At 40.4% G+C, this 25,278-nt stretch overlaps 1 protein-coding gene across 2 annotated transcripts in view; it reads right to left on the bottom strand.

Annotated features, from left to right (window-relative positions):
- Positions 1-3,096: 3,096 nt before the first annotated feature.
- Positions 3,097-25,278, bottom strand: part of srrm3 (serine/arginine repetitive matrix 3) — a 74,175-nt gene continuing 51,993 nt past the window's right edge. The window contains exons 10-14 of one of the 2 annotated variants that reach the window (XM_089017510.1): positions 23,587-23,752; positions 12,460-12,728; positions 8,978-9,214; positions 8,767-8,898; positions 3,097-6,560 (exon numbers count right to left, since the gene is read on the bottom strand). In XM_089017510.1, the coding sequence (XP_088873636.1) occupies positions 6,305-6,560; positions 8,767-8,898; positions 8,978-9,214; positions 12,460-12,728; positions 23,587-23,752 (1,060 nt within the window). In that variant the 3' untranslated portion in view covers positions 3,097-6,304. The remainder of the gene's footprint in view (positions 6,561-8,766; positions 8,899-8,977; positions 9,215-12,459; positions 12,729-23,586; positions 23,753-25,278) is intronic. The other variant, XM_089017511.1, reaches the window with a different exon arrangement.

The raw sequence follows: 25,278 nt of genomic DNA, 5'->3' as shown, positions 1-25,278 counted from the left end.
ACCGGTTGTCTGCACAATATTCAAACCCATCAGGAGAGCTCAAGCATGACAAAAGTTGTTGTTTTTTTTAGCTCCACACACATCAACATCGACAAAATGATCTTCTGACAGAAATAAAACAAACACGATATATTTTTTTGTCCATTTGTTTCCATTTATTGTCAGGAATATGAACTTGTACACTACAAAAAAAAAAAACGATCCAGAGGATAAAAAGGGGCAGTGCTAAATTTGAAATGCATTAAGGACGGGCTTTATTTTTCTGATGTTTTAAAAGAAATGCAACAAAGTGCAAATGACAAAAAACATCATAACATGGTGTGAAAATCTTTGGATGGACTGCATTTGTTTTTACAAATTATTCGCGCTTTTGCGACAAAAAAATATTTCCAAAGTGTTTGGTGGGGTTTCAGACCTTGATCTTTGAACTAAGCCATAAAAATAACCTTCTCAAAGTATTGTCTTTTTTTAGGGGGGAGCTTATAATCATCCAAGTTGGTAGGTAAAACGTCATATTAAGCAGTCTTCTCCAACTTCTAATGAACCAATTAATTAATTCAGAGGCCCTTTTTGATATTTTTGTGCATATGCTGGAAGGAGACTTTGTTAGCCTTTGTTAGCCTCCACGAAATAATGATAGTCGCGATGTGTTGATTCAATTGACGAGTTAAACAACTTCCAACATAGAAGAGTGCGTCTGCAACTAAAAGGCTATGTGAAAGTCTTCCATCCAACCAACATGAATGCATAAAGTCTATTTTCACATGAGATTACAACCGCTGCAATATTATCTTACAAACATGATTCAATCAGTTTTGCAGCCCACAGCAGCGTGCCTAAAAAGGTTCAATAATTTAAAATAATAAATAGTCAAATAAATAAATAAACAAATATGTTAATAAATACATAAATAAATACATTAATATTAGATTGACAAAACGTGCATGGAAAGTTTTGCAGTAAGTTTTTTCCTGTCATCTACTCAGAAAATCATGACAATATTAAATATTACACCTGATACATAGTTTGGTCAAATGGGGAAGTCTACTCAGAATTTTTCTTTACATTTTTTTTCTTCAAAATGTTCATTTTCTCTCCAGGTCAATTCGTCTTAACACAACATTCTGATTCATTTTATGTTTGTGGAATATGAGGCAAGACGTAAAATCCACCTATTTTGCTCCATCTCAAAGGGCGGCCATTTTGCCAGTTGCTGTTGATTGAAAATGACATCACATGTGCTCATGGCTCATTTTCATTCAAAGTAAATACATACATAAATATATGAATAAATAACACATTTTCCAGTGTATAAGGTGCCCAAAAGCCCAGATTTTCTTCAAATGATGACCATAGCCTCACCGTGGTCCCTTATAATGTGGGGTGCCTTATATTTGGAAAACTTTGATATATTTATATATTATACACTATTTGGAAAACATTTTTCATTCATTCAAGGTGCGCCTTATAGTCCGGTGCGCCTTATATATGGGAAAAAAAATGAAAATCCACAATTTCTTGGGGGTACGCCTTATACTCCGGTGCGCCTTACACACCGGAAAATACGGGAAATAAATGAATAAATAAAACAACAAAAAAAGAAAACAGCTAATCTGTGATTGGTCATTACCTGTGCCTTGAGCAACTCTGTGTCACTTTCTGTCAACTCAAAATGACAACAATGTCCTCCCCTGAAATACGAATTAATTGTTCCACTTAACTCATCTTCCAAAAACCCAAATTGTGTTATGACAAGTAGACTTGCTTTCAACATGTTACTATAAAGCAGGGGTGTCAAAGTCATTTTTTTGCCGCGGGCCACATTGTAGTTAGGGTTTCCTCTCAAGGGCCGTTATGAATTTGGGGAACCCATTAGAATGTTTAAATCCCTTCAAATATTACATATAGAGCACACAGCAAAATAATGAATAACTCGTTTTCAAATCTGAAGTCAAGAATAATGACTTTTATTGTGGTTGACATCCAAAAATATGGAATTTTGGCTCAGTCAATCATCATGGAATTTAACAAGTTTGATTTGCTTTCGCGGGCCGAAAAAAATGATGCGGCGGGCCGGATTTGGCCCGCGGGCCTTGACTTTGACACCTGTGCTATAAAGAACTATTTAGGGTTGTCTTCCTTTTTAAGATGAAGGGGAAAAAACGGTATGTGTCTACCTCGCTTGAACACAACAGTCTGTTACCAACAAATGAAGGATAAGCAGAATCAACATACACAGCACAGTAAATTAGAAAAGGGCAGACTTACGGTAATAAATAGTACATTTCATCTCATTTGCTCGTGACTGGCTGGCTGACGTTCCATTTGAGCAGCATCCCAAAGTTTAATTCGAGCCACGTTACTCGCGCAAAGGGACATTTGCTTTCCGAGTGACCGTGCTATGCTGTATCGCCTCGAATCTTGCAACTTAATGGAGTACACAGTGCATAGTTTACAAAGCCAGAAGAGAAGAAATCTATACAAACATATACAATGCGACTTTCACGCATTCACCCCTCCCAAAAAATGTCTTTTGTTCTCTTGTTCTGCTTTTCATTGATCTTGCTGCTCTCAAGGAGTGAACGACTTTGGGGAAGAGAGTGAAATACATCGTGGCTTTTTTTGTTTCACGGTTTCATGCGCGATATACACATCAGCACTTTTCTATGTACACACACACACACACACTTTGGATTTTGGTTGCTTTTTGGAAGAAACGATTAGGAATGTTTGTTCCAAGGGCTCTGCCAAATCACATCTTTGACAAGTATTAATACATTTTGGGGGGGAAGGTTTTACCATCTGCAGAATTTTTATGGATCTGCCTTTAAACACCACAACAATGGATTTGAAATTAAAAGAGAAAACGTATTTGGGGGAAAAACACAGAAGCAAGAAGAAAAGGCAGAGTAGGTCCTGTACTAAACTGCAGTAATTGGCATTTCAACAAAGTCAGACAGAATATACTGTACATCTATAAGTACTGTTAAATGCGCTGCTTGTATACGTTGCTGCTCCATGTGTGTTGCACTTATTGCAACATCTGTTTATTTCCATGATAATAAATAAAATAATAATAATAATAATACTATAATAATAATAATAATAATAATAATACATTTCAACATATGCCTGAAGAATGGAGACGAAGTGTACTCGTGCCCATTTTTAAGAACAAAGGAGATGTGCAGAGTTTTACTAACTACAGAGGAATAAAGTTGATGAAACTCTGGGAAAGAGTAGTTGAAGCGAGACTGAGAGCAGAAGTGAACATTTGTGAGCAGCAGTATGCCTTCATGCCAAAAAAAGAGTACAACAGATGCAGTGTTTGCTTTAAGAATGCTGATAGAGAAGTACAGAGAAGGTCAGAAGGAATTGCATTGTGTCTTTGTAGATCTGGAAAAAGTGTATGACAGGGTGCCCAGATAAGAGCTGTGGTATTGCATTAGGAAGTCTGGAGTGATAGAAAAGTATGTCAGAGCGGTGCAAAACATGTATCATGACTGTAAGACAGTTGTGAGGTGTGCTGTTGGTGTGACTGAGGAATTCAAGGTGGAGGTGGGACTCCACCAGGGGTCAGCTCTGAGCCCCTTCTTATTTGCTATGGTGATGGACAGGCTGACAGACGATTTTAGACAAGAATCTCCTTGGACCATGATGTTTGCAGATGACATTGTGATCTGTAGTGAGAACAGGTGGCGGAGAAACTACAGATGTGGAGATATGCCCTGGAAAGGAGAGGAATGAAGATCAGTCGCAGCAAGACGGAATATATGTGTGTGAAAGAGAGGGATCCAAGTGCAAGAGTGATGCTACAGGGAAAAGAGATAAAGAAGGTGGAGGGTTTTAAGTACTTGGGGTCAACTGTCCAGAGCAATGGAGTGTGGAAAAGAGGTGAAGAAGCGTGTCCAGGCAGGCTGGAGCGGCTGGAGAAAAATGTCACGTGTGATGTGTGATAGAAGGGTTTCAGTTAGGATGAAAGGAAAAGTGTATAAAACAGTGGTGAGACAAGCCATGATGTTTGGACTGGAGACAGTGCCACTGAAGAAAAGACAGGAAGCAGAGCTGGAGGTAGCAGAGCTGAAGATGTTGAGGTTTTCTTTGGGAGTGACCAGGTTGAATAGGATCAGGAATGAGTACTAGATTACCTTAGTATTAGAGGGACAACTCATATTAGAGGCTTTGCAGAGAAAGTCATAGAGGCCAGACTGAGATGGTTTGGACATGTCCAGAGGAGAGAGAGTGACTATATCGGGAGAAGGATGCTAAGCCTTGAACTGCCAGGCAGGAGACCGAGAGGAAGACCGAAGAGGAGGATTATGGATGTGGTCCAAGAGGACTTGAAGGTAGCTGGTGCGAGAGAAGAGGATGCACAAAACCCGGGATAGATGGAGGACATTGATTCGCTGTGGCGACCCCTGAAGGGAAAAGCCGAAAGGAAAAGAAGAAGAATACATTTCATTTATGAGCCCATCTATTGACTGTCACGTTCCATCTTGATTTCCTTGAGGAAGTGAAGTGATGATATACTGTGCAACATCATATATTTGCTGAATAAAAACAGGTGCTAAGAAAGAATTTAACACATTCACTGCCATTCACGAATTTATTCGAGAAAATATGAGCTAGAGCGCCATTCCACAATGTGTTCGGGTTTTGCTTTTTCATGCTTGGGTGCCGTCCTGAAGCATTGGCCATGGCCTTTGGCAATGTTTTTCTTTACCGCAAGGGGTAGCTTTTAACTGTTTTCCATGTTAGCACTTTGTTCCAGCTTCAGCTATTGTTAAAGCGCTTTATAAACCAATATGTATATATTGCATTGTATTTTGGACAGCTGCCCTCATTTGAAGCTCATATAACTCCAGACCTATATAATTTAGGAATTAACTCTTTTTTTCTGATGAAAGAAAAGAGTCTAAGGTTTCTAATGCTGTCTTGAATGTTTATGTTGTCCTAAAACTCAATATTTTGTGGGTGCTGCAATTCAAGTGACAATGACAAAAACCCTGGCACTGGAGTGCACACATTTTTGCACGTCTGGCAGTGAATGGGGTAAAAAGTTTTTTTTTTCTTAAAGGACAACCGACATCTCCGTACAAGTTGTGTCCATAATTTGTAAAATCACTTCAAATGACTTCTACTGAGCGCATTGTACAAAGATTCCACCGCATACATCTATATTTTACGTTTTAAGACTCTCGCTGAATCTTCAGTTTTCGAGTTTATGACGATGCCTGACGTGTCGTTACTGAAGGAACGGCCCTGACCAAGAAAGCGACACACAATGCATTTTGGGTACTTTGTTTGGTCTGAAAACATCGTGTTGATGGCGAAATTAGAAGGAAAAACATAAATAACGCGATGGTGAATCGTTGTGTGTCGCACCAACACTACCAATTGCGGTAACAACATAAAAGTGGACACATATTCTCAGCAGACAAATCAGCCCATTTCCAACGGAGCTTGTGCAGTATCTTGTGCATTTTCTGGGAGCTACATTGGAGTCCAGACGGCTCGAATTGATACGGAAGGACTTCTTTAATTGATTGCAAACATTTATGCTTTCCTCTTAAGAACTATTTGAATCATATTCATAACTGGATGAGTAACAAGAAATCATCTTCTCCGAATCTGAACACTCTGAAGCCATTGTTTTGTGTCTGGAGTATCATGGTGTGACGTCACGAACAAGGGGGCGGGACTTTCTGAAACTCGCCATTTCCGAGGTCATTTTGAAGCAGTTTTGGGACACTAAGTCATTTTTATTGGTGTTTTGCATTTGACTAAAAATATCAGCCTGCATGTTTTGGGTATTTTAGATGCTATAAAACGTTTTTCTGATGTCAGTTAGGAAACAAAAAAATGGTGTCGGTTGTCCTTTAAGTGTTCAAAACGTCTAGTTGGGGTGCACCGATAAGACATCTGGCCTATGTAGCGCAGATGGCCGCTGACGGGTTATCTGCATTCACAAGTACATAGTTGCTATTTCTGAAATAGTAAATTTGTATAATATATTTAAATAGTAAATACATATAAATAGTAAATTTATGAAACGTAAGTAAATGAATCCGGAGCTTCAATTTCATGCAATCGCTTTCATTCCAAAACCATTGTGGTGTTGTGTAAAGACAAATCCTACTGTCTGTCATTGGTCAAATACTGTACTTACCAACAACAGAGTACCGTTTTATCACATTATCCAAACAGTACAGAATAGTCTTTTAGGTAAAAGCGTATTTGGAACTTGGAGCGGAAAACGTGACAATCCCAATAGCATCTTTCTCACCCTGTTTGCGGGTTGCCTTCAGAAGCCAGGACTGTCATCGCTGCTGTGACTGGAATAACTGCGGTGACTACGAGAGCGACTTCGGCTCCAGCTGCGACTGCGAGTCCAGCTGCGGCTGCGGCTTCGACTCCTGCTCCTGCTGTGGCTCCTGCTGCGACTGCGACTGTAGCTGCTGTAGCTGCGACTGCGACTGCGGCTGGAACGCGAGGGGCTGCTGTCGTAGCTCGATGACGATGGACTTGGACGGTAGTATGGGATAGGACGTTTTCTAGCACTGGGAACGAAGGGATAGAGGGAAGCGGGAGGGGGAATGAATGTCAGAATCATTAAATCGGATATCATTTGGTTGAGTAGCTCATTGTTAGATGGTTGTGACCAGGACAGGAGCTAAAAGAGATCAGTTATGTGGGTTCAACATAAAAATTAAAAAAGCTGTGTACACTCAAAGAAGAGAAGCATGTTGTTAGTTTCCTCATTATCTCATTCACTGCCATACGATGTGCAAAAATGTGTCCAATCCAGTGCCAGGGATTTTGTCATTTTCACTCGAATTGCAGGACCCAAAGAATATTGAGTTTTAGACTACATAAACATTCAATGCAGCGTAAGAAACCTTAGACTCTCTTCTTTCATCACAAAAAGAGAGTTGTCTGAGCTTGAAATGGGTACGGCTGTACAAAAGGCAAAAGCCTCCCTCGTGGGAGGGAAAAACATTGCCAGAGGTCTGACCAGCACTTTATCAGCACCCTCCCGCAAGTGAAATCAAAACCCGAATAAATTCGGGAACGGCAGTGAATGAGTTAATAGCCACGCCGAAAGTGCTTCGGAAAATGATTATCACCCAAAAATAATTTGTCAGTGAAGCCAAACACCAAATAAATGTCAACAGTCAACAACAGTGTGGTTAGTACAGTGGTGAGTGGTGATGTTCATTACATGAAATTGGAGTGATTTATTCCCAACAGTCTCCTCGTTGTTTGTGGTTTCTCTTGGCTGCACTGATTTCAGTCTATGGGTTGTTAAACTTTTTTTTCTGTTTGCCTCATTGGCTTTCTCAAATTATCTTCCCCGGGGGCTTCAGAATCAGCAATGCTTCGATAACTGGACATATTTTAATCAATGGCGCTGCAGACGGCCCAGGCTTTTTTTCCACAGCTATATATATATATATATATATATATATATATATATATATATATATATATATATATATATATATATATATATATATATATATATATATATATATATATATATATATATATATATATATATATATATATATATATATATATATATATATATATATATATATATATACACATATTATATATATATATGCCTTTCCAGCAGCCCATGTATTTTGTTATGTTGTTTTTTTTTCATCACTTTGCTGCTGTGAAATGTAAATTTCTCCACTGCGAGACTAATAAAGGCAAGTCCATCCATCCATATAAGGCGCACCTGCGTATTAGTTGCAGGTTCATCTTTTGAAAAGAATTAAACACTTTTGGTTCCGCCTTATACGCCGGAAATTATGGTACTTTATGCACAATAAATAAAAATCAGCATTTCTGGTCACATATTATGAGATCAATATTCATTCTCAACTGCTTCAGATGATTTTTCGATGACACATTTGTGTGCGGTTGTTTTATATTTTTGTGATGATGGTTTTCTTCATGATGAGGTGACAGGTGTGAATTAAGTTGCGGAATTTCCCACCAAAGGCCAAATGCAAAGCGCACCACTTGCTTAGTACAACACTATCAAGGTATTGCTGCTGTACAATAGTTGTAAATCAATTTTGTGTTTGTGTGTGTGTGTGTGTGTGTGTGTGTGTGTGTGTGTGTGTGTGTGTGTGTGTGTGTGTGTGTGTGTGTGTGTGTGTGTGTGTCCTGAGCAAACGTGCCAATGGCAACGCACAAGCAAGAGCAAGAAAGAACCTTGATAGCGTTTGTAAATTGTTATTTTCGTGAGTGGGCAGTTTTAGAGTTGCTGTGAATTTCAGGAAAGAGTTGTGGAGGATAGAGAGATTAAAAAAACAGGAGGAAACCAGGTTTACTCTGGGGATGTTTGACTTCTCAGTCAAAGCTTCAGGAGTCAGACTAGCTGGGGTCCTACTGTGCGGCAACAGTTGCCACGGCAACTGGCCTGCAGCTCAGGCACATCTCCTTGTCTGGGCATCAGAACCTTTAAGGGCTGGAGTGAAAGACGACAGCACATTTTACCTTATTAACAATCATTTCTTTTCTGTGCACATATGCCAGATAGGTTGAAAACGGGGAAACGAAAACATGCAGTAAGACTCCATTCATCCATTTTCAAACCGTTTATCCTGTTCGGGGTGTCTTGGAGCTGAAAGGCAAACTGCACTCTGGAATGTTCACCAGTCAGTCAGGAAATTGTACCATTCACTAGACCTTCCAACCGTCAAATATTGACTGAATGTTAACGCACGACTAGAAGACTTGTGTTACCTGGTAATCCTTCGAGCTTCCATAAAACTTGGCGAATCTCTCCTCCGTTTGCGAATGGGCGAGTAACTGCGAGAGCGGCGGCGGGCCCGGCTGTCTGCGTCACTGTCGCATCTGTTTGGGCTGTCCCTGTCTCTGCGTAACATGAAAAACTCGGTAAACGCAAGAGGTGACCAATAAAAGGCAATTGAGGTGGGAGCGGGCGTGCGATCACCTGGAGGCGTTCTGTCTACTGTGAGGAGACTTGGTCGTGCTGAGGCCACGGTCCCTGTGGGCACACGATGATCGTTCGCTGCTCCAGGAGCTACTGCGATGTCTGTTCTGTTTGCTCCGCGACACCTCTTTCTTTCTGCTTGATGTATGAGAGTGTCGGCCTGACGAGGCTGATGGGCTGTGGGCCTGACCTCGACCAGAGCGATGGTGACGCTTGGAGGAATGGCTGCTTTTTGTCCTGGGGAAGGAAAGCAAAGTTTTGGATTAGATTAGCCTTTATTTGTCTCGCAGTGGAGAAATTTACATTTCACAGCAGCAAAGTTCTGGAAGGAAGAGGAAACGAGGAGGTGAAGTAGAAAAACAAAATACAGGAGATGCTGGAAATGCAGCCACTCTCGCGGCGCCATCTCAAAAGAACAAAATGACAAAATAATATGACAACACAAAGACACAGTCATTCAATCATCAGCATTTTCTGCACCCTATTTATTGTATGAAGCCATACTAGATGAAAGAGGAGAGGATCAAAGTGTCCTTTTTACCAGTAGATCAGGGACGTTATGGTGAAATTTGCACGTCTGCTTCAAGCTAAATGTTGAAAGAAAACACAAAGCTATAGCATCCATTGACGAAAGAGATTGTCTCACATCTCCTGTTCCATGTAAATCCGCTTCAATTCCAAGCCGTGACAGTTCCACTTATGCATCAGTACTCTGCTGTAACAAAGCCATGCATCCTTCCAGCCGCAGACTCTCCAACAGCACCAACCTTTCTGCTGAACAAAGCGGGGTTGTGAAAATGCTGCCCAATACAGGCTCAAAAAAGCACAATCGCCCCAGAGCTCTCCAGCGATGACAGTCAAATGGCACAGAGATTCCTCCCAATCAAAAACAGTGCTGGCATATTTGAGCTGCCGAAAAGGCGCAACCGCTCATCACGGTCTCCTCATTGGAGAATGTCGTGGCCAAACATACTGAAAAACAATCCATATCCGTTCCACACGACGCACAACAACACAAAGTGACAAAAGAAAACATAAAAACAACAAAAAACAGCAAGGCTTGTGAGAGAACATGCTGACGGCTGCCTACTTGGCGCCATCTTGGATTTCCTTTGTACACTACCTGTACCTTTTTAAATTTCTTATCTGTTGGTTCCAAAATTGACTGCAACCCCACACAACGCTCTGGCGCTATTAACAGATGTACTACATCAAATGTTCCCAACTTGTGCTGCACATTTGTCAAAGACAAACCGACGTGATAGAAGACCCCCAAAAAAGCATGTCAATGATTTGCACATGTTGGCAAGGGAGGGAGTCACTTCAAATGTAATGGCCACACACATTAGCATAGCCACTGCCATAATGTGTAACTTTTCATGCTGACCTCTTGCTCTATGGCTCTTGTTTTGACTTGTAAATGCTATTTTTGGTGCAATACATAGTGGGGGCTTTAGGGAGTGTGGTGGAGATAAGGCCATGGCATCTAATCGTAAAGGTGGTTTAAAAATAAGCGCTAACATGGTATGACACCGGGTGCATGCAATTATATAGTTGCAAGAAGGTCACTCAAATTGGATCCTCTCATTCCCTTTAAATGTGACACACCAGATGCGCACTGACATTTTCAACATGGTGGAGCACACACAACCATTTTTTTTGTTGGGGAAAAATGGATGAAGTAGCACATCGGAGTCCAAAACATTTGCGCCGGTTTTTATCACGCATGAGCAAAACTGAATGATCATGTGCTGACAATTAGTGTGGGGATGAACTACGACTAATCTTCTCCATGTCTCAAAGCATTCAGAAACCTCCCTCAGAACATGGCACGTAATTAGGTAAAAAGATCATTGAGGGGAGGCGGCCCGGTAGTTGAGTGGTTAGCGCACTGGCTTCACAGTGCAGAGGTCGCTGGTTCGCGTCCCGGTCCGGCCTCCCTGTGTGGAGCATGCATGGGTGGGTTTTCTCCGGGTCCTCCGGTTTCCTCCCACATTCCAAAAACATTCATGGCAGGGAGATTGACCACTCCAAATTGTCCCTAGGTGTGAGTGACTTATGTATGTCTTTGTGTGCCCTGCGATTGGCTGGCAACCAAATCAGGGTGTCCCCCGCCTCGTGCCCGAAGACAGCTGAAATAGGCTCCAGCACCGCCCGCGACCCTCATGAGGAATAAGCGGTACGGAAAATGGATGGATGGATCATTGAGGGGGAAAAAAGCGGACATGACACAAAAAAAGGAAATGGAAATCCTGAATATCAATTCAATGTTTACATTTGCAGACTAACCTAAATATTCATAATTGCCAAAAAAAAGATTCTGTAAAAGATTTCAATGTTGAGTCGAGAACCTGTTGCAAGAGTGCTAATTTTCCACTTGAACGCTTTCATGGCTTCTTTAAGGTGAGAACATGACAAGCTATCCACTGTATTAGCCTTTCTTCCATCGTTAATGCCATTTAGTGTTTATTGTTCATCGTGTGGATGCGTTGTGGACTGCTTTGGGCATTTATGGCTGCGGCATTTAACGGAGGACAATATCGGCGCTGGAGTCAAACGGGTGTCCCCCCCAAGAGCCTTTTTTTTTTTCATTAAAACAGAACAATCTGTGCTTGGTGGTTGCACCTTTTCGGAAGCACGCGCCTATCAAAACTGATTTTGATTGGGAGAATATCTGCGCAATTTGACTCTCGGTGTTGGCGCTTGTATTTTTTTGTGACTGTTATTGACAGCATTTTTCATAGTCCCGTTTTGTCAAGGGAAATGTCGGTGCTGTTGGACAGTCTGTGACTAGATGGATAGATGGATGATGGATGATGGATGGATGGATGATTGGTTGGCTGGATGGATGAATTGATGGATGGATGGGCTTAGATGGGCTATTGGGCTTGGATGGGTGGATGGATGAGCTTGGATGGGCTGGATGGATGGATGGATGGATGGATGGGCAGGCTTGGATGGATGGATGATTGGAGGGATGGATGGATGGATGGATGGATGGATGGATGGATGGGCGGGCTTGGCTGGGCGGTTGGGCTTGGATGGATGGATGGGCGTGGATGGGCTGGATGGATGATTGGAGGGATGGATGGATGATTGGTTGGATGGATGGGTTTGAATGGGCTTGGAGGGGCGGTTGGGCTTGGATGGATGGATGGATGGGCTTAGATGATAGATGATTGGTTGGATGGATGGGCTGGATGGATGATTGGAGGGATGGATGGATTACTATGTTTGAGCCAAATCGTTGGAAGTGAGCAGTATACTATATACTGTATATATAATGTGTGGAAGTGAATGACGTTTCCATTCTGTGTGTAGGGCGGAAGGACGCTGTTAATGTCAGTGAAGGCCTTTGCCTCTCATGCAAAGTCAGTTGGGACAGTTTCTAGCTCCAGTGATTTTAAAGCAAAGCGGCAAGGAAACAAAACATATGGATGGGTGGATGCTGACCAACAGGATATTAAAAACCTGTGTCTTACTTTCTCTGATGGCGGCTGCTTCTTCCTCTGTGAGCGTGGTTGTCGTGGGAACGTGCCGAATCGCTGCTGCGAGCAGGAGAGTGGAAGCTCTTATTCCGTCCTCGCTGATTGGCTCTCCTCCCTGATGTGTTGCCGCTGTCCACACTTCCAGCTTCACCAGCGGCACAGGTTGGCACTACTTGGTTCCGGCTGGGGGCGCTATTGGGCTTCTGTTCTTTTAGCAAAGTGGACTGGATGCCTTTGGAGCCAGTCGCCAGTATCCGAGATTTCTGGGAAAAAACATAACCAACAAAGAGAAAAAAACAAAAACAAAAAAAAAAGGAGGAAAAGGGACAAAGGAGGATTAGAATCATTTTTTTCTCTTTTTGTTTTACTGAGTGCTACGGTGAACCAAACGAAGGTAACATCAGAAAGAAAAAGATCTAGGTTTTGTCCATATGGCTTTACAGATAGATAGTCCTCTATGGTGCAGCGCATGCAATACTTGGCATGCAAAATCATAATGAGGTGAAGAAATCATATCCGCAAAAACAAACTAGAAGAAGGTAGAAAGGGAGAAATAATCCCCCACCCCCCAAAGTGAACCAAACAATAGAGCAGAGGCAGAAAGAGCTACAGATAGTGTAGAGAGAAAAAAAGAGGACTTTGTTTTAGATATTTTAAAGTCATGATGTCAAAGAAATGAAAGTAAAAAAGTAAGAGAAGACAACTGGACAGAACATCACAGAAATGGAGGGAACAAAATAAAGATCACAATTATTCAATCAGTCGAATCAGAAACAATAATCATCAGCTACTCAATTTTCTCTTTCTGGATTTTTTTTCCCCCTGAAGACAAGAGCTGACATGTGAACAGCGACCCATTTTCTTTTCTTTTCTTTTTTTCAATATTCTTGTTTAACTCCGTCCTGGTTAGCATCCACTTACCAATAAAGTGGTATTCCCTCCTTTAGTAGGTAAGGTATGAAGAAAAGGGAAAAGTGGGGCAACATAAATGCATCATTAGATTTCACAAAATGCAAGAGAAAAAAGACACAAAACCCTTCTCTGTCAGTGACTCATGAGACAGTGCATGGAAATCAATGGGAGGGAAAAGTCAGAGCAAAGAGGAGCATGACGGCTAGTGCCTCGCACAGGGAGTATTTGCTCAGCGCAAACCACCTCCAGGAATATCAGCTTTTACCCATTTCCTTCACAAGTACTTCACTCATTCACCACATAATTTTTTTTTCAAATTCTGTGTGTGTTTTTTTTTTAAGATAACTTACTCAAAGTATTAATGCTTGTTTTGAAGTGTCTTCAGGGAGTTTCCGTGAGCCTGACAGTGAAAAAGTAAGTTGTAACTGACATACCCTATAGAGCAGGGATGGGCAACTTCCTGGTAAATGATGGAGGCAGTCGATAAATTTTCATCTGCGCAACTTGGCAGCCATAAAGGACCACGCAATTCCTAATTAGACTACATAGGACCACGCAGTCCCTAATCAGACCCTATAGGAAGTCAGTCGGCCAAAATTGAGTACATTGATCTGTGGCGTTTTCGCAATATTTTGGCGTCCATTGCAAATATTCAACTGTCTGTAGCATACGGCTGCACCAATAGATTTGAGAGAAGCCTTATGTGTACATTACATCAGTAAGAATGTAATTTTAAATGTGCAAAACTGCAAAACTAATCGCGGTCCTTCACACCATACTATGAATTCGACACTATCATGCACTTCGGAATATAAGGCGCACTTTCGATGAATGACCTGTTTTAAAATTGTTTTCATATAAAGCCTGCACCACATTATACAATAGTGGCTACAGTTGTGTTATTAATCCACTAGATGGAGCTAAAATAAAGGGAATAAAATACAATGCAACAGTGTCCAAGAAATACGAATATTGATTCATATATAAGGTAAATCAGATTAGAAGACGCACTGTCAGCTTTTGAGAAAATGGAATGCAATTAGGTGTACCTTATAGCATGGTAAAGACAGTACTCTAAATGGCCGTTGCAAACAATGAAATACGTTGAGAGTGCATTCATATATATGTCTTGCATAAACTAAAATGCCATTCAAGGATGGCAGAAATGAAGAAAAAAAATATGAGGCCTTCTTACACTTAGATAGGGTACTGTAGAAAGAAGACACGTCTGCCATCTAGTGGCAAGTACTAGTTCTATTACTGGCTAAAACAAGTCGACTGCAACATATTCACAGTTTGGCACCCAGGAATTCAACCAGTGATTTTGTGTAGACAAAAACAACCACAACAACAAAAACATTCCCCATACCCTCATAAACCTGTTCTGTTTTTTTTTTTTAATTAATGAAGGGGTTTATTCAGATGGTGGTCCCAGGGATCCATACAGCCTGCAAGCCATTTGTTGCCCATCCCTGCCCTAGACTATAGTTTGTTATTGCAAATATTGAATCTGATTTTATATATTAACTGTGTCTTCATACATGAATTTGAGGCCAATAAAAGTATATTTGCCCCCGAAATCAAAAAATGAGATGAGATCATATTATAAGAGCAATTCTTAGAGTATTTCTGGATCGATTACTTAAAATACTTAAAGGACAACCGACGTCTCTGGACAAATTGTGTCCATAATTTGTAAAATGGCTTAAAATGACTTCTACTGAGCGTATTTTAATAAGATTCCACCGCATACAGCTATATTTTACGTTTTAAGACTCGCGCTGAATATTCAGGAAGTCTTGTTTTTGAGTTGGTGACGAGCCCGTACGTGACGTCACTAAAGGAACGCCCCTGACCGAATCCTTCCATCACGTCAATGTATTTTGCTGTACTGTGTTGGACGTTTTGATCCTCATCCAAAGAGCTTAGTCAGCGATCTAAAGTTGTTCTGGTAACTCTAGCCATACATATACCCGAACGGATAGAGGTGGCCGCGCCAGACCTCTGCTCTATTAGGTCCCGTGCTCTAAATTTGGGGGAGCAGGAGACTTCTCCATGAAGCTAATCTCATTCCTTATTTTATTCTGGACAAAACAAAAGAAGTAATCAGATTATATTTTGTTCTGGACTATCAGAGCCGAGGTAATAATAATAATAATACATTTAATTTACAAGCGCCTTTCTGAACACTCAAGGACACTTTACAACAAAGACAACACACAAAACAGTAAAATCATGCATAAAGCAATAAATAATAAAACAGCATAATAAATTAGACCATGTAAGCAAGTTTAAAGAGGTGGGTTTTCAGGTGAGATTTGAAAGTAGGAAGGGAGTCAATGTTGCGGATGTTGGGTGGAAGTGAGTTCCAGAGTTTAGGAGCGGAGCGGCTGAAAGCTCTGCACCCCATCGTTGTGAGACGGGCAGAGGGCGTGTAGAGGTGGAGGGAGGAAGAGGATCTGAGGGCCCGAGTAGGAACGGAGATTTGAATTAGGTCAGACAGATAGGGGGGGCAAGGTTATGGATGGCTTTAAATGTAAACAGAAGTATCTTGAATTCAATACGGAGTTTAACAGGGAGCCAGTGGAGCTGTTGGAGGACAGGAGTGATGTGGTGAAATGAGGGGGTTTTTGTGATGATCCGGGCTGAGGAATTTTGGACTAGTTGGAGTTTATGGAGACATTTTTGATTGACCCCGAAAAGAAGTGAATTACAATAATCGATACGGGAGGTGACGAGACTGTGGACGAGGATAGCAGTGGTGTGAGGGGTGAGAGAGGGACGGAGACGATTGATATTGCGGAGGTGAAAATATGCAGACCGGGTTATGTTATTTATGTGGGAGTGAAAAGATAGTGTGCTATCAAGGATGCCACCTCTGTCCATTAGGGATACATAGATATAGGGCCAGAGTTACCAGCACAACTTTAGTTCGCTGACGAAGCTCTTCAGATGAGGAGTGAAACGCCCAACACCGTCAAAGAAGTACAGATGACGGCAGAAGGAACCTTTTCATCGAAGAAAAGACCCATGTAGTCATATCGAACTGTTCTTGGCCGAGAGGAATTAATGAGATTTGGCTCACACCACAAAGTTGGTGTAGTTTTTATGTAACACAGTGATAGCTGGATTTAGAAATACCCTGATGAACACATTTTTCAAGTGAAGCGCTGCCACTTGACTTGATTTTTATTTATTTATTTATTTGTTTACTTTGAATTAATTCATCAAATTCAAATATCAAGAAAGCAGTGTAGTAATTCATCCATAAAAGACAATTAACACATATACACAGCCTTTGTATTGGATCTCATTCGATTGTTGCCAGGGTTGATGATAATGTGGATGGTCAGTGTAGCTCTGAAGGGCTTCACAACTCGAGATGCTATAAACGTGATCCTTCCGGGAAATAGATCCTCTGACTTCCAGACAGAAGACAGCTGTCATCAGAAAACTCAATTCGATCTACATACGAACAACAACTGTATTCTATTCAAAACGGTGAAAAAAAATGTTGACAAGGAAAATGCACCAATGTGATCGATCGAAATACCGAGCTTTGAGAAAAGATTTAAAGCACAAAGAGAAAAAGTAATGTTTTTAGTACGTAACAAATCAAGGGTGAAATTGTCATCGATGAAGTTCACTTTTTTTTAAAGACCACTTGTAAATCAACAGAGAGAAAGAGATAAAGAGAAACATGGACGTCACTCAGGCTAGGGTGCTTGTCACATTCTCATCTGCATAAAGATCACGTGCGTAGGGCAAAGCGTTACCTACCTTCCGTTTCAATCAGTGACACGGATGCAAATCAACAAAACAAGAAAAAAAAAGATAGAAGGGAATGTTCTCCGCAGCGATATGGGAAAAAGACAATGAGCTCTTTTAGTATCAAAGCTACATTTCCGTCCAGAGACTCACGACAAATAATCAACACCCAGAAAATATAAACTAAATTGAAAAAAAAATCCATATGGAAAATTAAGATGATTGTAGAAACGACATGATTTGCATTGCCTTTTTTCATTGTGTACAAATGCAACCATATTTGTATCCAAACAGGGATAGAGGCGAGTGGATATTTAATCATTTATTATCAAAGTAGTGGAAGGGGCAGAGGTGGTGGTGAGGGGGCATGCAGAGCTGGTAGATATGAAAGATAGAGGAACAAAAAGCAACAAGAGTCAGCTGTGAGTCACATGACACAGATGATGAGGGAGGAAAAGTGTCACCGCTAAGATGAGCTAGCGAGAGTTGGTACATTTGAAAGGGACCCCAGTCATAGTTTGGCCTGGGCCTTCATGACATTTGACTACTACTACTTCTACCAGTGGCGGACCGTCAAGGCCTGCAAAGCCTTTTCTAAAAATATCAGAATCACAGACTGATGTGAATTATATTTTGTTGATGAATTAAATAATTCCAAAATGTCTTTCAGCTTCCTTTCATTACTTTTCCCCTAGCTGTTGCGCTGCTTACACGTATGTGTTTTCGTATTTAAGTATTTAACCAATCACATTCCAGCCATCATTTGTTACCAGGGTCAGAAATCTACCTGGGCGCTTTCACAATCAGTTCTGCAGGCTCTGTCACATCAAATGTGTCGATCAAACTGTTGCTTTAAACAATCCGATTTTGAGTTGGCAACCCAAAAGGGGTCAATGTGAGAGTTTTTGCAAACTATGATTGGCTAGTCACTAACCAATCATAGTTTGCGAAAGTTGCTCTTATCGCGAGCTAGTGACAAGAGCATACTGGCCAGAGCTAGCACACTGTATCCATAGCGAGCTGCATAAGCAAATATATTGATGTTGAATTAATAGCGGTTTTGTCAACCCACAATGGCTGAAGGCGGAGAAGAAATTGATTTGCTTGCAGATTTACTGTTAAAGACATTTTCAAGACGGACTTTTCAAGAAAAGTTGGACATTAAGAAAGGTCAGACTAGTGAAGATAAAAAATAATATTGTAATTTTATGAGGCTATTATTGATGCTTTGCCATCCTTCGCCAATCCCCTTCTCTGTGATGTGAAAGAGCGACTTCTGACCCCATATCATAATTCCACACGATGATAAAAACAGTTTAATAAAAGTATTTCTTCACAAGTTATTTTCTGGCTAACTGTACCCTGGAGTACAGGACATGTAGTAAATCACACCACACCTTTTTACAGTGGCAGCTGTGGATTGATTGAGACGTAGAACTACAGAAGGCAATTGTGCTAAAACTCGTTAATACTAACACCACCACTGGTACGACCGCTATTTTGACGTCAGTACCTCTTTTTGATAGTGTTTATTTTATTTTTTGGAAACTAAAACTTTAAACGACACATATACAGCTTTTTCGGAATAACCCCCTATATGCACTATTTTCTTCTAATGGCCTATTTTGCAGTGCTCTTCAAATGTGTTCTTCGCAATGTATCCTACAATATCTTGAGAAATTGTGAACAGCCGCCGGATATGAGAAGAACAATATATTCGAGACAGAAAATTGCTAATAAAGAGCTGTGAAGCAAAACTATCTTGACTCAAAATAATGGAACAAATAACACAGCCGGCATAAAGTGTTTTGCTTATAATAATTTCGGAGCTGTTAATTTTATAATTGGCTCATATTAAAACACTATGTTATGAGAATGATGCATTTGTTTATCTTTTGTTTTTATTCATTTGTGTTTTTTTTTGATAGAACGTCTATCGCCTGAGAAATTATTTTTCTATGGATTTTTTTTCCACCATGATATAAAAATACCTTGAAAGCATTTGTGATTGGGGAGTATGGAATATGTAAATGATTCCAAACACTGCCTTAAAGGACAACCGACGCCTCCGGACAACTTGTGTCCATAATTTGTAAAATCACTTCAAATGACTTCTACTCAGCGTATTTTACACAGATTCCTCCGCATATAGCTACATTTTACGTTTTAAGACTCGTGCTGAATATTCAGGAAGTCTTGTTTTTGAGTTGATGACGATCCCCACGTGACGTCACGTTTGGAACGCCCCTGACCGAGAAAGCGACACACAATGCATTTTGCGGTACTTTGTTTGGTCTGAAAACTTCGTGTTGATGGCGAAATTAGAAGGAAAACACATAAATAACGTGATAGTGAATTGTTGTGTATTGCACCAAGACAACTATTTGATACTCGCTGACACAAATTCCCAGCAGACAAATCAGCCCATTTCCAACGAAGCTTGGGTGCCATCTTCTGCATTTTCTGGGTGCTACATTGCTGTCATTGACGGCTCGAATTGACATGGGAGGACTCCTTTAATCGATTGCAAACATGTATGCTTTCCTCTTCAGAACTATCTGAATCATATTCATCACTGGATGAGTAACAAGAAAGCATCTTCTCCGAATCTGAAGCCATTGTTTTGATTCTCGAGCAAGGCAAGACGTATTGGCGTGACGTCACGAACTGGGGGCGTGACTTTCAGAAAATCCCCAATTCACAGCTCAATTTGTTGCAGTTTTAGCACACTTTAAGTCATTTTTATTGGTGTTTTGCATTTGACTAAAAATATCAGCCTGCGTGTTTTGGGTATTTTAATGCTATAAAAGTTTTTCTGATGTCAGTTAGGAAACAAAAAAAATGGTGTTGGTTGTCCTTTAAAGCGAGGCTGTGTTTTAAATTTAGGGGACAGAAAAACAACTGAAACATGGCTTGGGTCCCTTGAATATACAAAATCAATGTGAATAATTGAAGTGTGTGATGACCCACATCATTCGTAGAGTCCGCTTCCTTTAGTTTCAGTGGCAACTCTTGTTTGGCACTGTCTCACTCTCACCCTTGGATGCTTTCCGTCTGCTGTGCTGCTTTTTATCAGAGCTGGTCGAGTTAACCATGTAACCCAGCTTGTATGCAAACACATTTAGTCATAGATTAAGGTGTCTGTATTTGTTTTCTTAAAAACAACATGTATTAAAATGAAAAAATATATATCATCTGTTCATTATTTCCACAAAACAGGATTAGGATTTAATACTTTAATATCAGACAATAATAAGAATCTCGAAAATGCTTTACTTTTCTTCACCGGCCATAATCCTCTTCCATACATTTAGGCTTGCATTGCATTATATGTCAAATCCTTTGGGAAAGCATCCAGTCGTGTTTTTGAAACGAGACAGACATAAACGTAAGTCACGAGCAAAATATAGTTCAACTATATTTATAAACTGTCAAAATAAACGAATCAAGAAATATTTCTGAAACCACACAGCTGCAGCACGGTAACTCCAATTTGATTTTATCCAGGAATGCTACCACAATATCACCTTTTGATGAAAGTTAACAACACCAAATAATGGTTGCTAAGAAATAGTCAAAGGCTTCAGCAAAAGTATAAGATCGAACAAAATTCGTTTGCCAATCGCCACCCTTGAGATCAGCAAGGACAGTAGTCAACACAGAGAAGATACTGCCACCTGGAGGCAACATGCACACTGACGCGGAAACAAAGTCGAATCGATTAACTCCTGCTGTAGTGCTCCTGCAGGAAAGGATGATCTATGACTGAGCAGAGCTTAGTTTTGACAGAAAGACGACTGGATTGACAAGAAGAAACGATTCCACATACCCAGTTAACCTACTTGGTCCAGCTCCAGAAACATTTGAGTGCTTTTTATATAAAGAAGAGAGACATTGGGGAATTTAATAATTGTTAAACACCACGTAGATTGACTAAAGGGGTTAAAAACAAAACAATAATGGCAGAAGCAGACAGGGATCAGGTGAGGCCTCAGAATACACATTCAAGAATACATAACAGGAGGCAAAAATATGTTTATAAAAAGATTAGTTTCAACGATATAGCTGTCATTCTAGTTTAGCGCTCGTTGTTTTTCCCCAAAACAATTGTTCTTGTCCGTAAGAGAGCTTGGTGGTCAAGTTAAAGACTGAATTGAGGGAGCTACGGGCACATGTATAAACTCGATCTTAGCCATTTTGTTGTTTTTAATGGAAATATGATTACAGACAAAACAATTTTTAAAGCTCGCTTTTGTTTAGTAGATTCTGACTGGCCCAGAATCTGTTTTATCAACAACTTGCTCAAGAGAATGTTGTCTCCTCCTCTCCTACTAAACTCGCGAATCACAAGCAGCATGCAATGAGTGACAGCTCATTGGAACCAATCAGCTCCAAGCTGCTTTTTTCCGCGATCTGGGAGTGTGGGGGGGGCGGGGGATGCTAACTTGCTAGCTAACTCATCAACATCGCAGCAACATCGCAACTACAGATGCGATTAAAGCAGTTCAATGGACAAAAACCACGAGCTGTGTCTGCTTTCACCAAACACCAGAAAAACTGCTACGGTGCATAATAATCGTTTCACAGAAGTGTGGCATGAACTGCAGTTGCATCAAAGCGGAGAACAACCAGCTTTGAAAAACAAACGATCGTCTAAATTGTGTCGAGAGGGAAAATACAGTGAGACCTCAACTTACAAACACCTCAACTTACAAACTTTTTGTCTTACAAACGTCAAACTTATGAAAATTAAACCTTATAATAAGCACTATTTTCATAATACACACCCACCACGGCTGGCGGAGTGATCTTCGGCGGAAGCACACGACCGAACAGCACCAGAGGTTAAGTTACCAACAGTCCTTATGGAAGGTGACTCTCCTTCCATAAGCCATCAACGACCATCAAAAAGGTAAATGAAACTTTTTTTTACAGCACAGTTTATTTCTTTAATTACAGTCATGTAATGCGCCTCTCTTTCCAAACAGCAATTCCCTTTCACCTTCGACCTCCAACGCCATTCCATCAAGCCATAAATGACACAAATGTAAATAAATTGACTTTATGATACAATGCAGTGTATTTCTTTCATTGCAATACAATAGCACATTTATTATACATAGAATAAGGTATGCTGTGTGTAGTTTTAAGGCTTATTTAGTTGAAAAGTATATTTTATGGAAACCCGGGAACGGGTTATTCCCATTGTAATGGTTTCCTATGGGAATTATTTTTTTGAGATACACACTTTCCGCCTTACACACTCTTTCTGGGAACCAATTAAGTTCGTAAGTAAAGGTCTCACTGTAGTTTTGCAAAGAATACATGAACACACACACACAGTCAGCCAGAACACAGTACGTACTTATAAGGTCAAAAGTATATTATTTAAAACACAAAAGTGTTGTAATGCTAGCAACACATTTGCAAGTCTTTGCTCATTCACACCCCATAGTTTAAGAAATTGAATGAATGTTTTGATTATTTTTTCAAAAAAAAAAGGAAATAATTGTTTTCTATTTAAATAACTAAAGTTAGAGTAAATAGATTGAGTTTATGTCATGAAATTATTTTTTGGTCATACCCTCAATTTCTTATTTGGGGAACTGAACTAAACCGGAATACAACATAAAATAATAATAATAAAATAAACACAGGTAAATTTCACTGAAATCATTCATCCCAATTGAAAAATCCTAAATTGACACACAAGAGGTCTTCTATTGATCTTTATTTGCTCTGTCACCACGTATAAACTATTTTTCATGTTCACCTGTGGCCTCGTGTGTTGATTATTTGCATTATCATTATAGTTTAAGAATGGAGTGATTACATAGATAGGTTGGGATATCACCATGTGCCTGATTGGGGTTGCCATCATTAACTGTTTTGCATTCAAAAGTTCTCTAACACCTTGGGATATCCTTGATATCTGTGCGCAATGTTTGCAGTTATACCTGCCATGAACTTGCTCTACTTTCCCCCCTTGTTGTAGTCGTATGCCTCAGTGAGCAACCACCTGAAAGGTACCACAGGTTATTTTACTCATTATTTTGGCATCATAATATTCTGAGATGGCTTCATTTTGCATCGTGAGGAACATATGCTCTTTTTTTATTTAGATTATTATTATTTATCTACAATCGGATCTATCCAGAACACACACACACACACACACACACGCACACTCGTTGAAGAAACCTTCATCTGTGGTGCCACCAAACAAGAAAAATGAACAAGATGGCGGAGGAGTAAAAAAAAAAAGCCAGATACAAAGCAGTGGGTCTTCTACATATCACGTAACAGCACAATCAGAGAGCATATGCCCTGTAACCTATGAATTTCTGATGAAAAGAATAAAGAAAATGTTTACATTAGAAAGGGTGTGCCAGGTTGGAGAAAGGGGAAGATTAAGGGGGTAGAATAGAAGAGATTACATACATCTTGCACCTTATCACCATCTGTGTGGTTGAGTCTGCCGCCTTTGTGGCAGTTGTGACTGCGCTTGGGGTGGTCTCCATTATGCCAAGCGGTGGGACTGTCGGGGCCCGGGGATAGTGAATCACTTGCTATCTTCTTTCCTCCCTTCTTGTGCTTGGTGTTCAGTCTGGAAGAAAAGAGCGATTTAATGACAGTTGGGGTTTTTTTGGTCCATGGTGAAATACAAAGTGTACCAACTACACCATCAGCGACTACATAAAGTGCTGGTTTGCAGCCCGATGTTTGAAAAGAGAGTTGACAGAAAAAAAACTAAACTAAACTAAAACATCCCGTAACTTGACTTGAACATTTTAGATCACGTGTGTCAGAGTAAAGCAGCCCACCGATTTTATACACGCCCCAATATAGTACATTTCCCACAATGTAACGGTGACACACTGAACAGTAAACCGCTTCATCTCAATATAGGCTGTATTGGCAGGGCCACAATTGTGTTGGTTTCGCAGTAAAATAAACTGTCAGATACCCATCAAAAATGGCGAAACGGAAGGTGGATGCTGAGAACCGGGGGTTTCAAATAAGGTGGGAGTCCGAGTATATGTTCACGGAGGTAGCTGGAAAACCTGTGTGGAGAAAGTGTGGCGGTACTCAAGGACTATAATCTGAGACAACATTATGAAGCAAAACACACAGACAAAAACAAGAATATGGACTTTGAACAAAGGCTACAGAAGGCCGAGGAATTAAAACGATGCCTCAAATCTCGACAGGCTCTGTTAAAACAAGCCAAATCACAAGGCCAGGCTGCTGTCAAGGCCAGTTTTATTTTGGCAGAAGAGATTGCTAAATCATTTTTGCACTTTATTTTATTGTATTTCAATCCAATTATATTTTAAAAATATTTCAGTTGAGTGGATGATAGAAAATTGCTATTATTATTTTTTTCTTTGAAGTAAATTTCGCCCACTTTTGCTAAAATGGATAATATAGGCTACTGATGGTGCCTTGAATAAGACCGGTTTCTTTCATTGAAAGGACAACCGACGTCTCCGGGCATGTTGTGTCCATAATTTGTAAAATGCCTTCAAATGACTTCTACTGAGCTTATTTTAATAAGATTCCACCGCATATAGCTATATTTTACGTTTCAAGACTCGCGCTGAATATTCCGGAAGTCTTGTTTTTGAGTTGGTGACGAGTCCGTACGTGACGTCACGAAAGGAACGCCCCTGACCGAAAAAAAGACACATTGTAGCAGTCCTTCCACACGTCAATGTATTTTGCTGTACTTGTTTGGTCTGAAAACCTCGTGTTGCACCCAAAAGCCGCCAGAAGAGGGCGTCCAAGCTCCATGGAAGGAATTTATCAGCCTGTGGAAACGGGCTGATTCATTCCTCACAACAGCTCGGTGGCCATTTTGTGCCTCTTTTTGGGGGAGACATTTCCCCCCAATGTTGCCTCAAAATGGCACGGAATTAATTATTTAATCGATTGCAAACATATATGCTTTCCTCTTCATAACTATTTGAATCATATTCATAACTGGATGTGTAACAAGAAAGCATATTCTCCGAATCTGAAGCCATTGTTTTGATTCTCCAGCAATGCAAGACTTCTTGGCGTGACGTCACGAACTTGGGGTGGGACTTTCTGAAAATGCCCAATTTGCAGTTAAGAAACAAAAAAGTGACG

Source organism: Hippocampus bargibanti, linkage group LG16 (assembly GCF_051943395.1).
Source record: "Hippocampus bargibanti isolate YZ-2025 linkage group LG16, ASM5194339v1, whole genome shotgun sequence".
In the NCBI taxonomy this organism is placed as follows: Eukaryota; Metazoa; Chordata; class Actinopteri; order Syngnathiformes; family Syngnathidae; genus Hippocampus; species Hippocampus bargibanti.
Note: the sequence above shows the minus strand (reverse complement) of the source record. Positions and strands in the feature narration are given on the sequence as shown.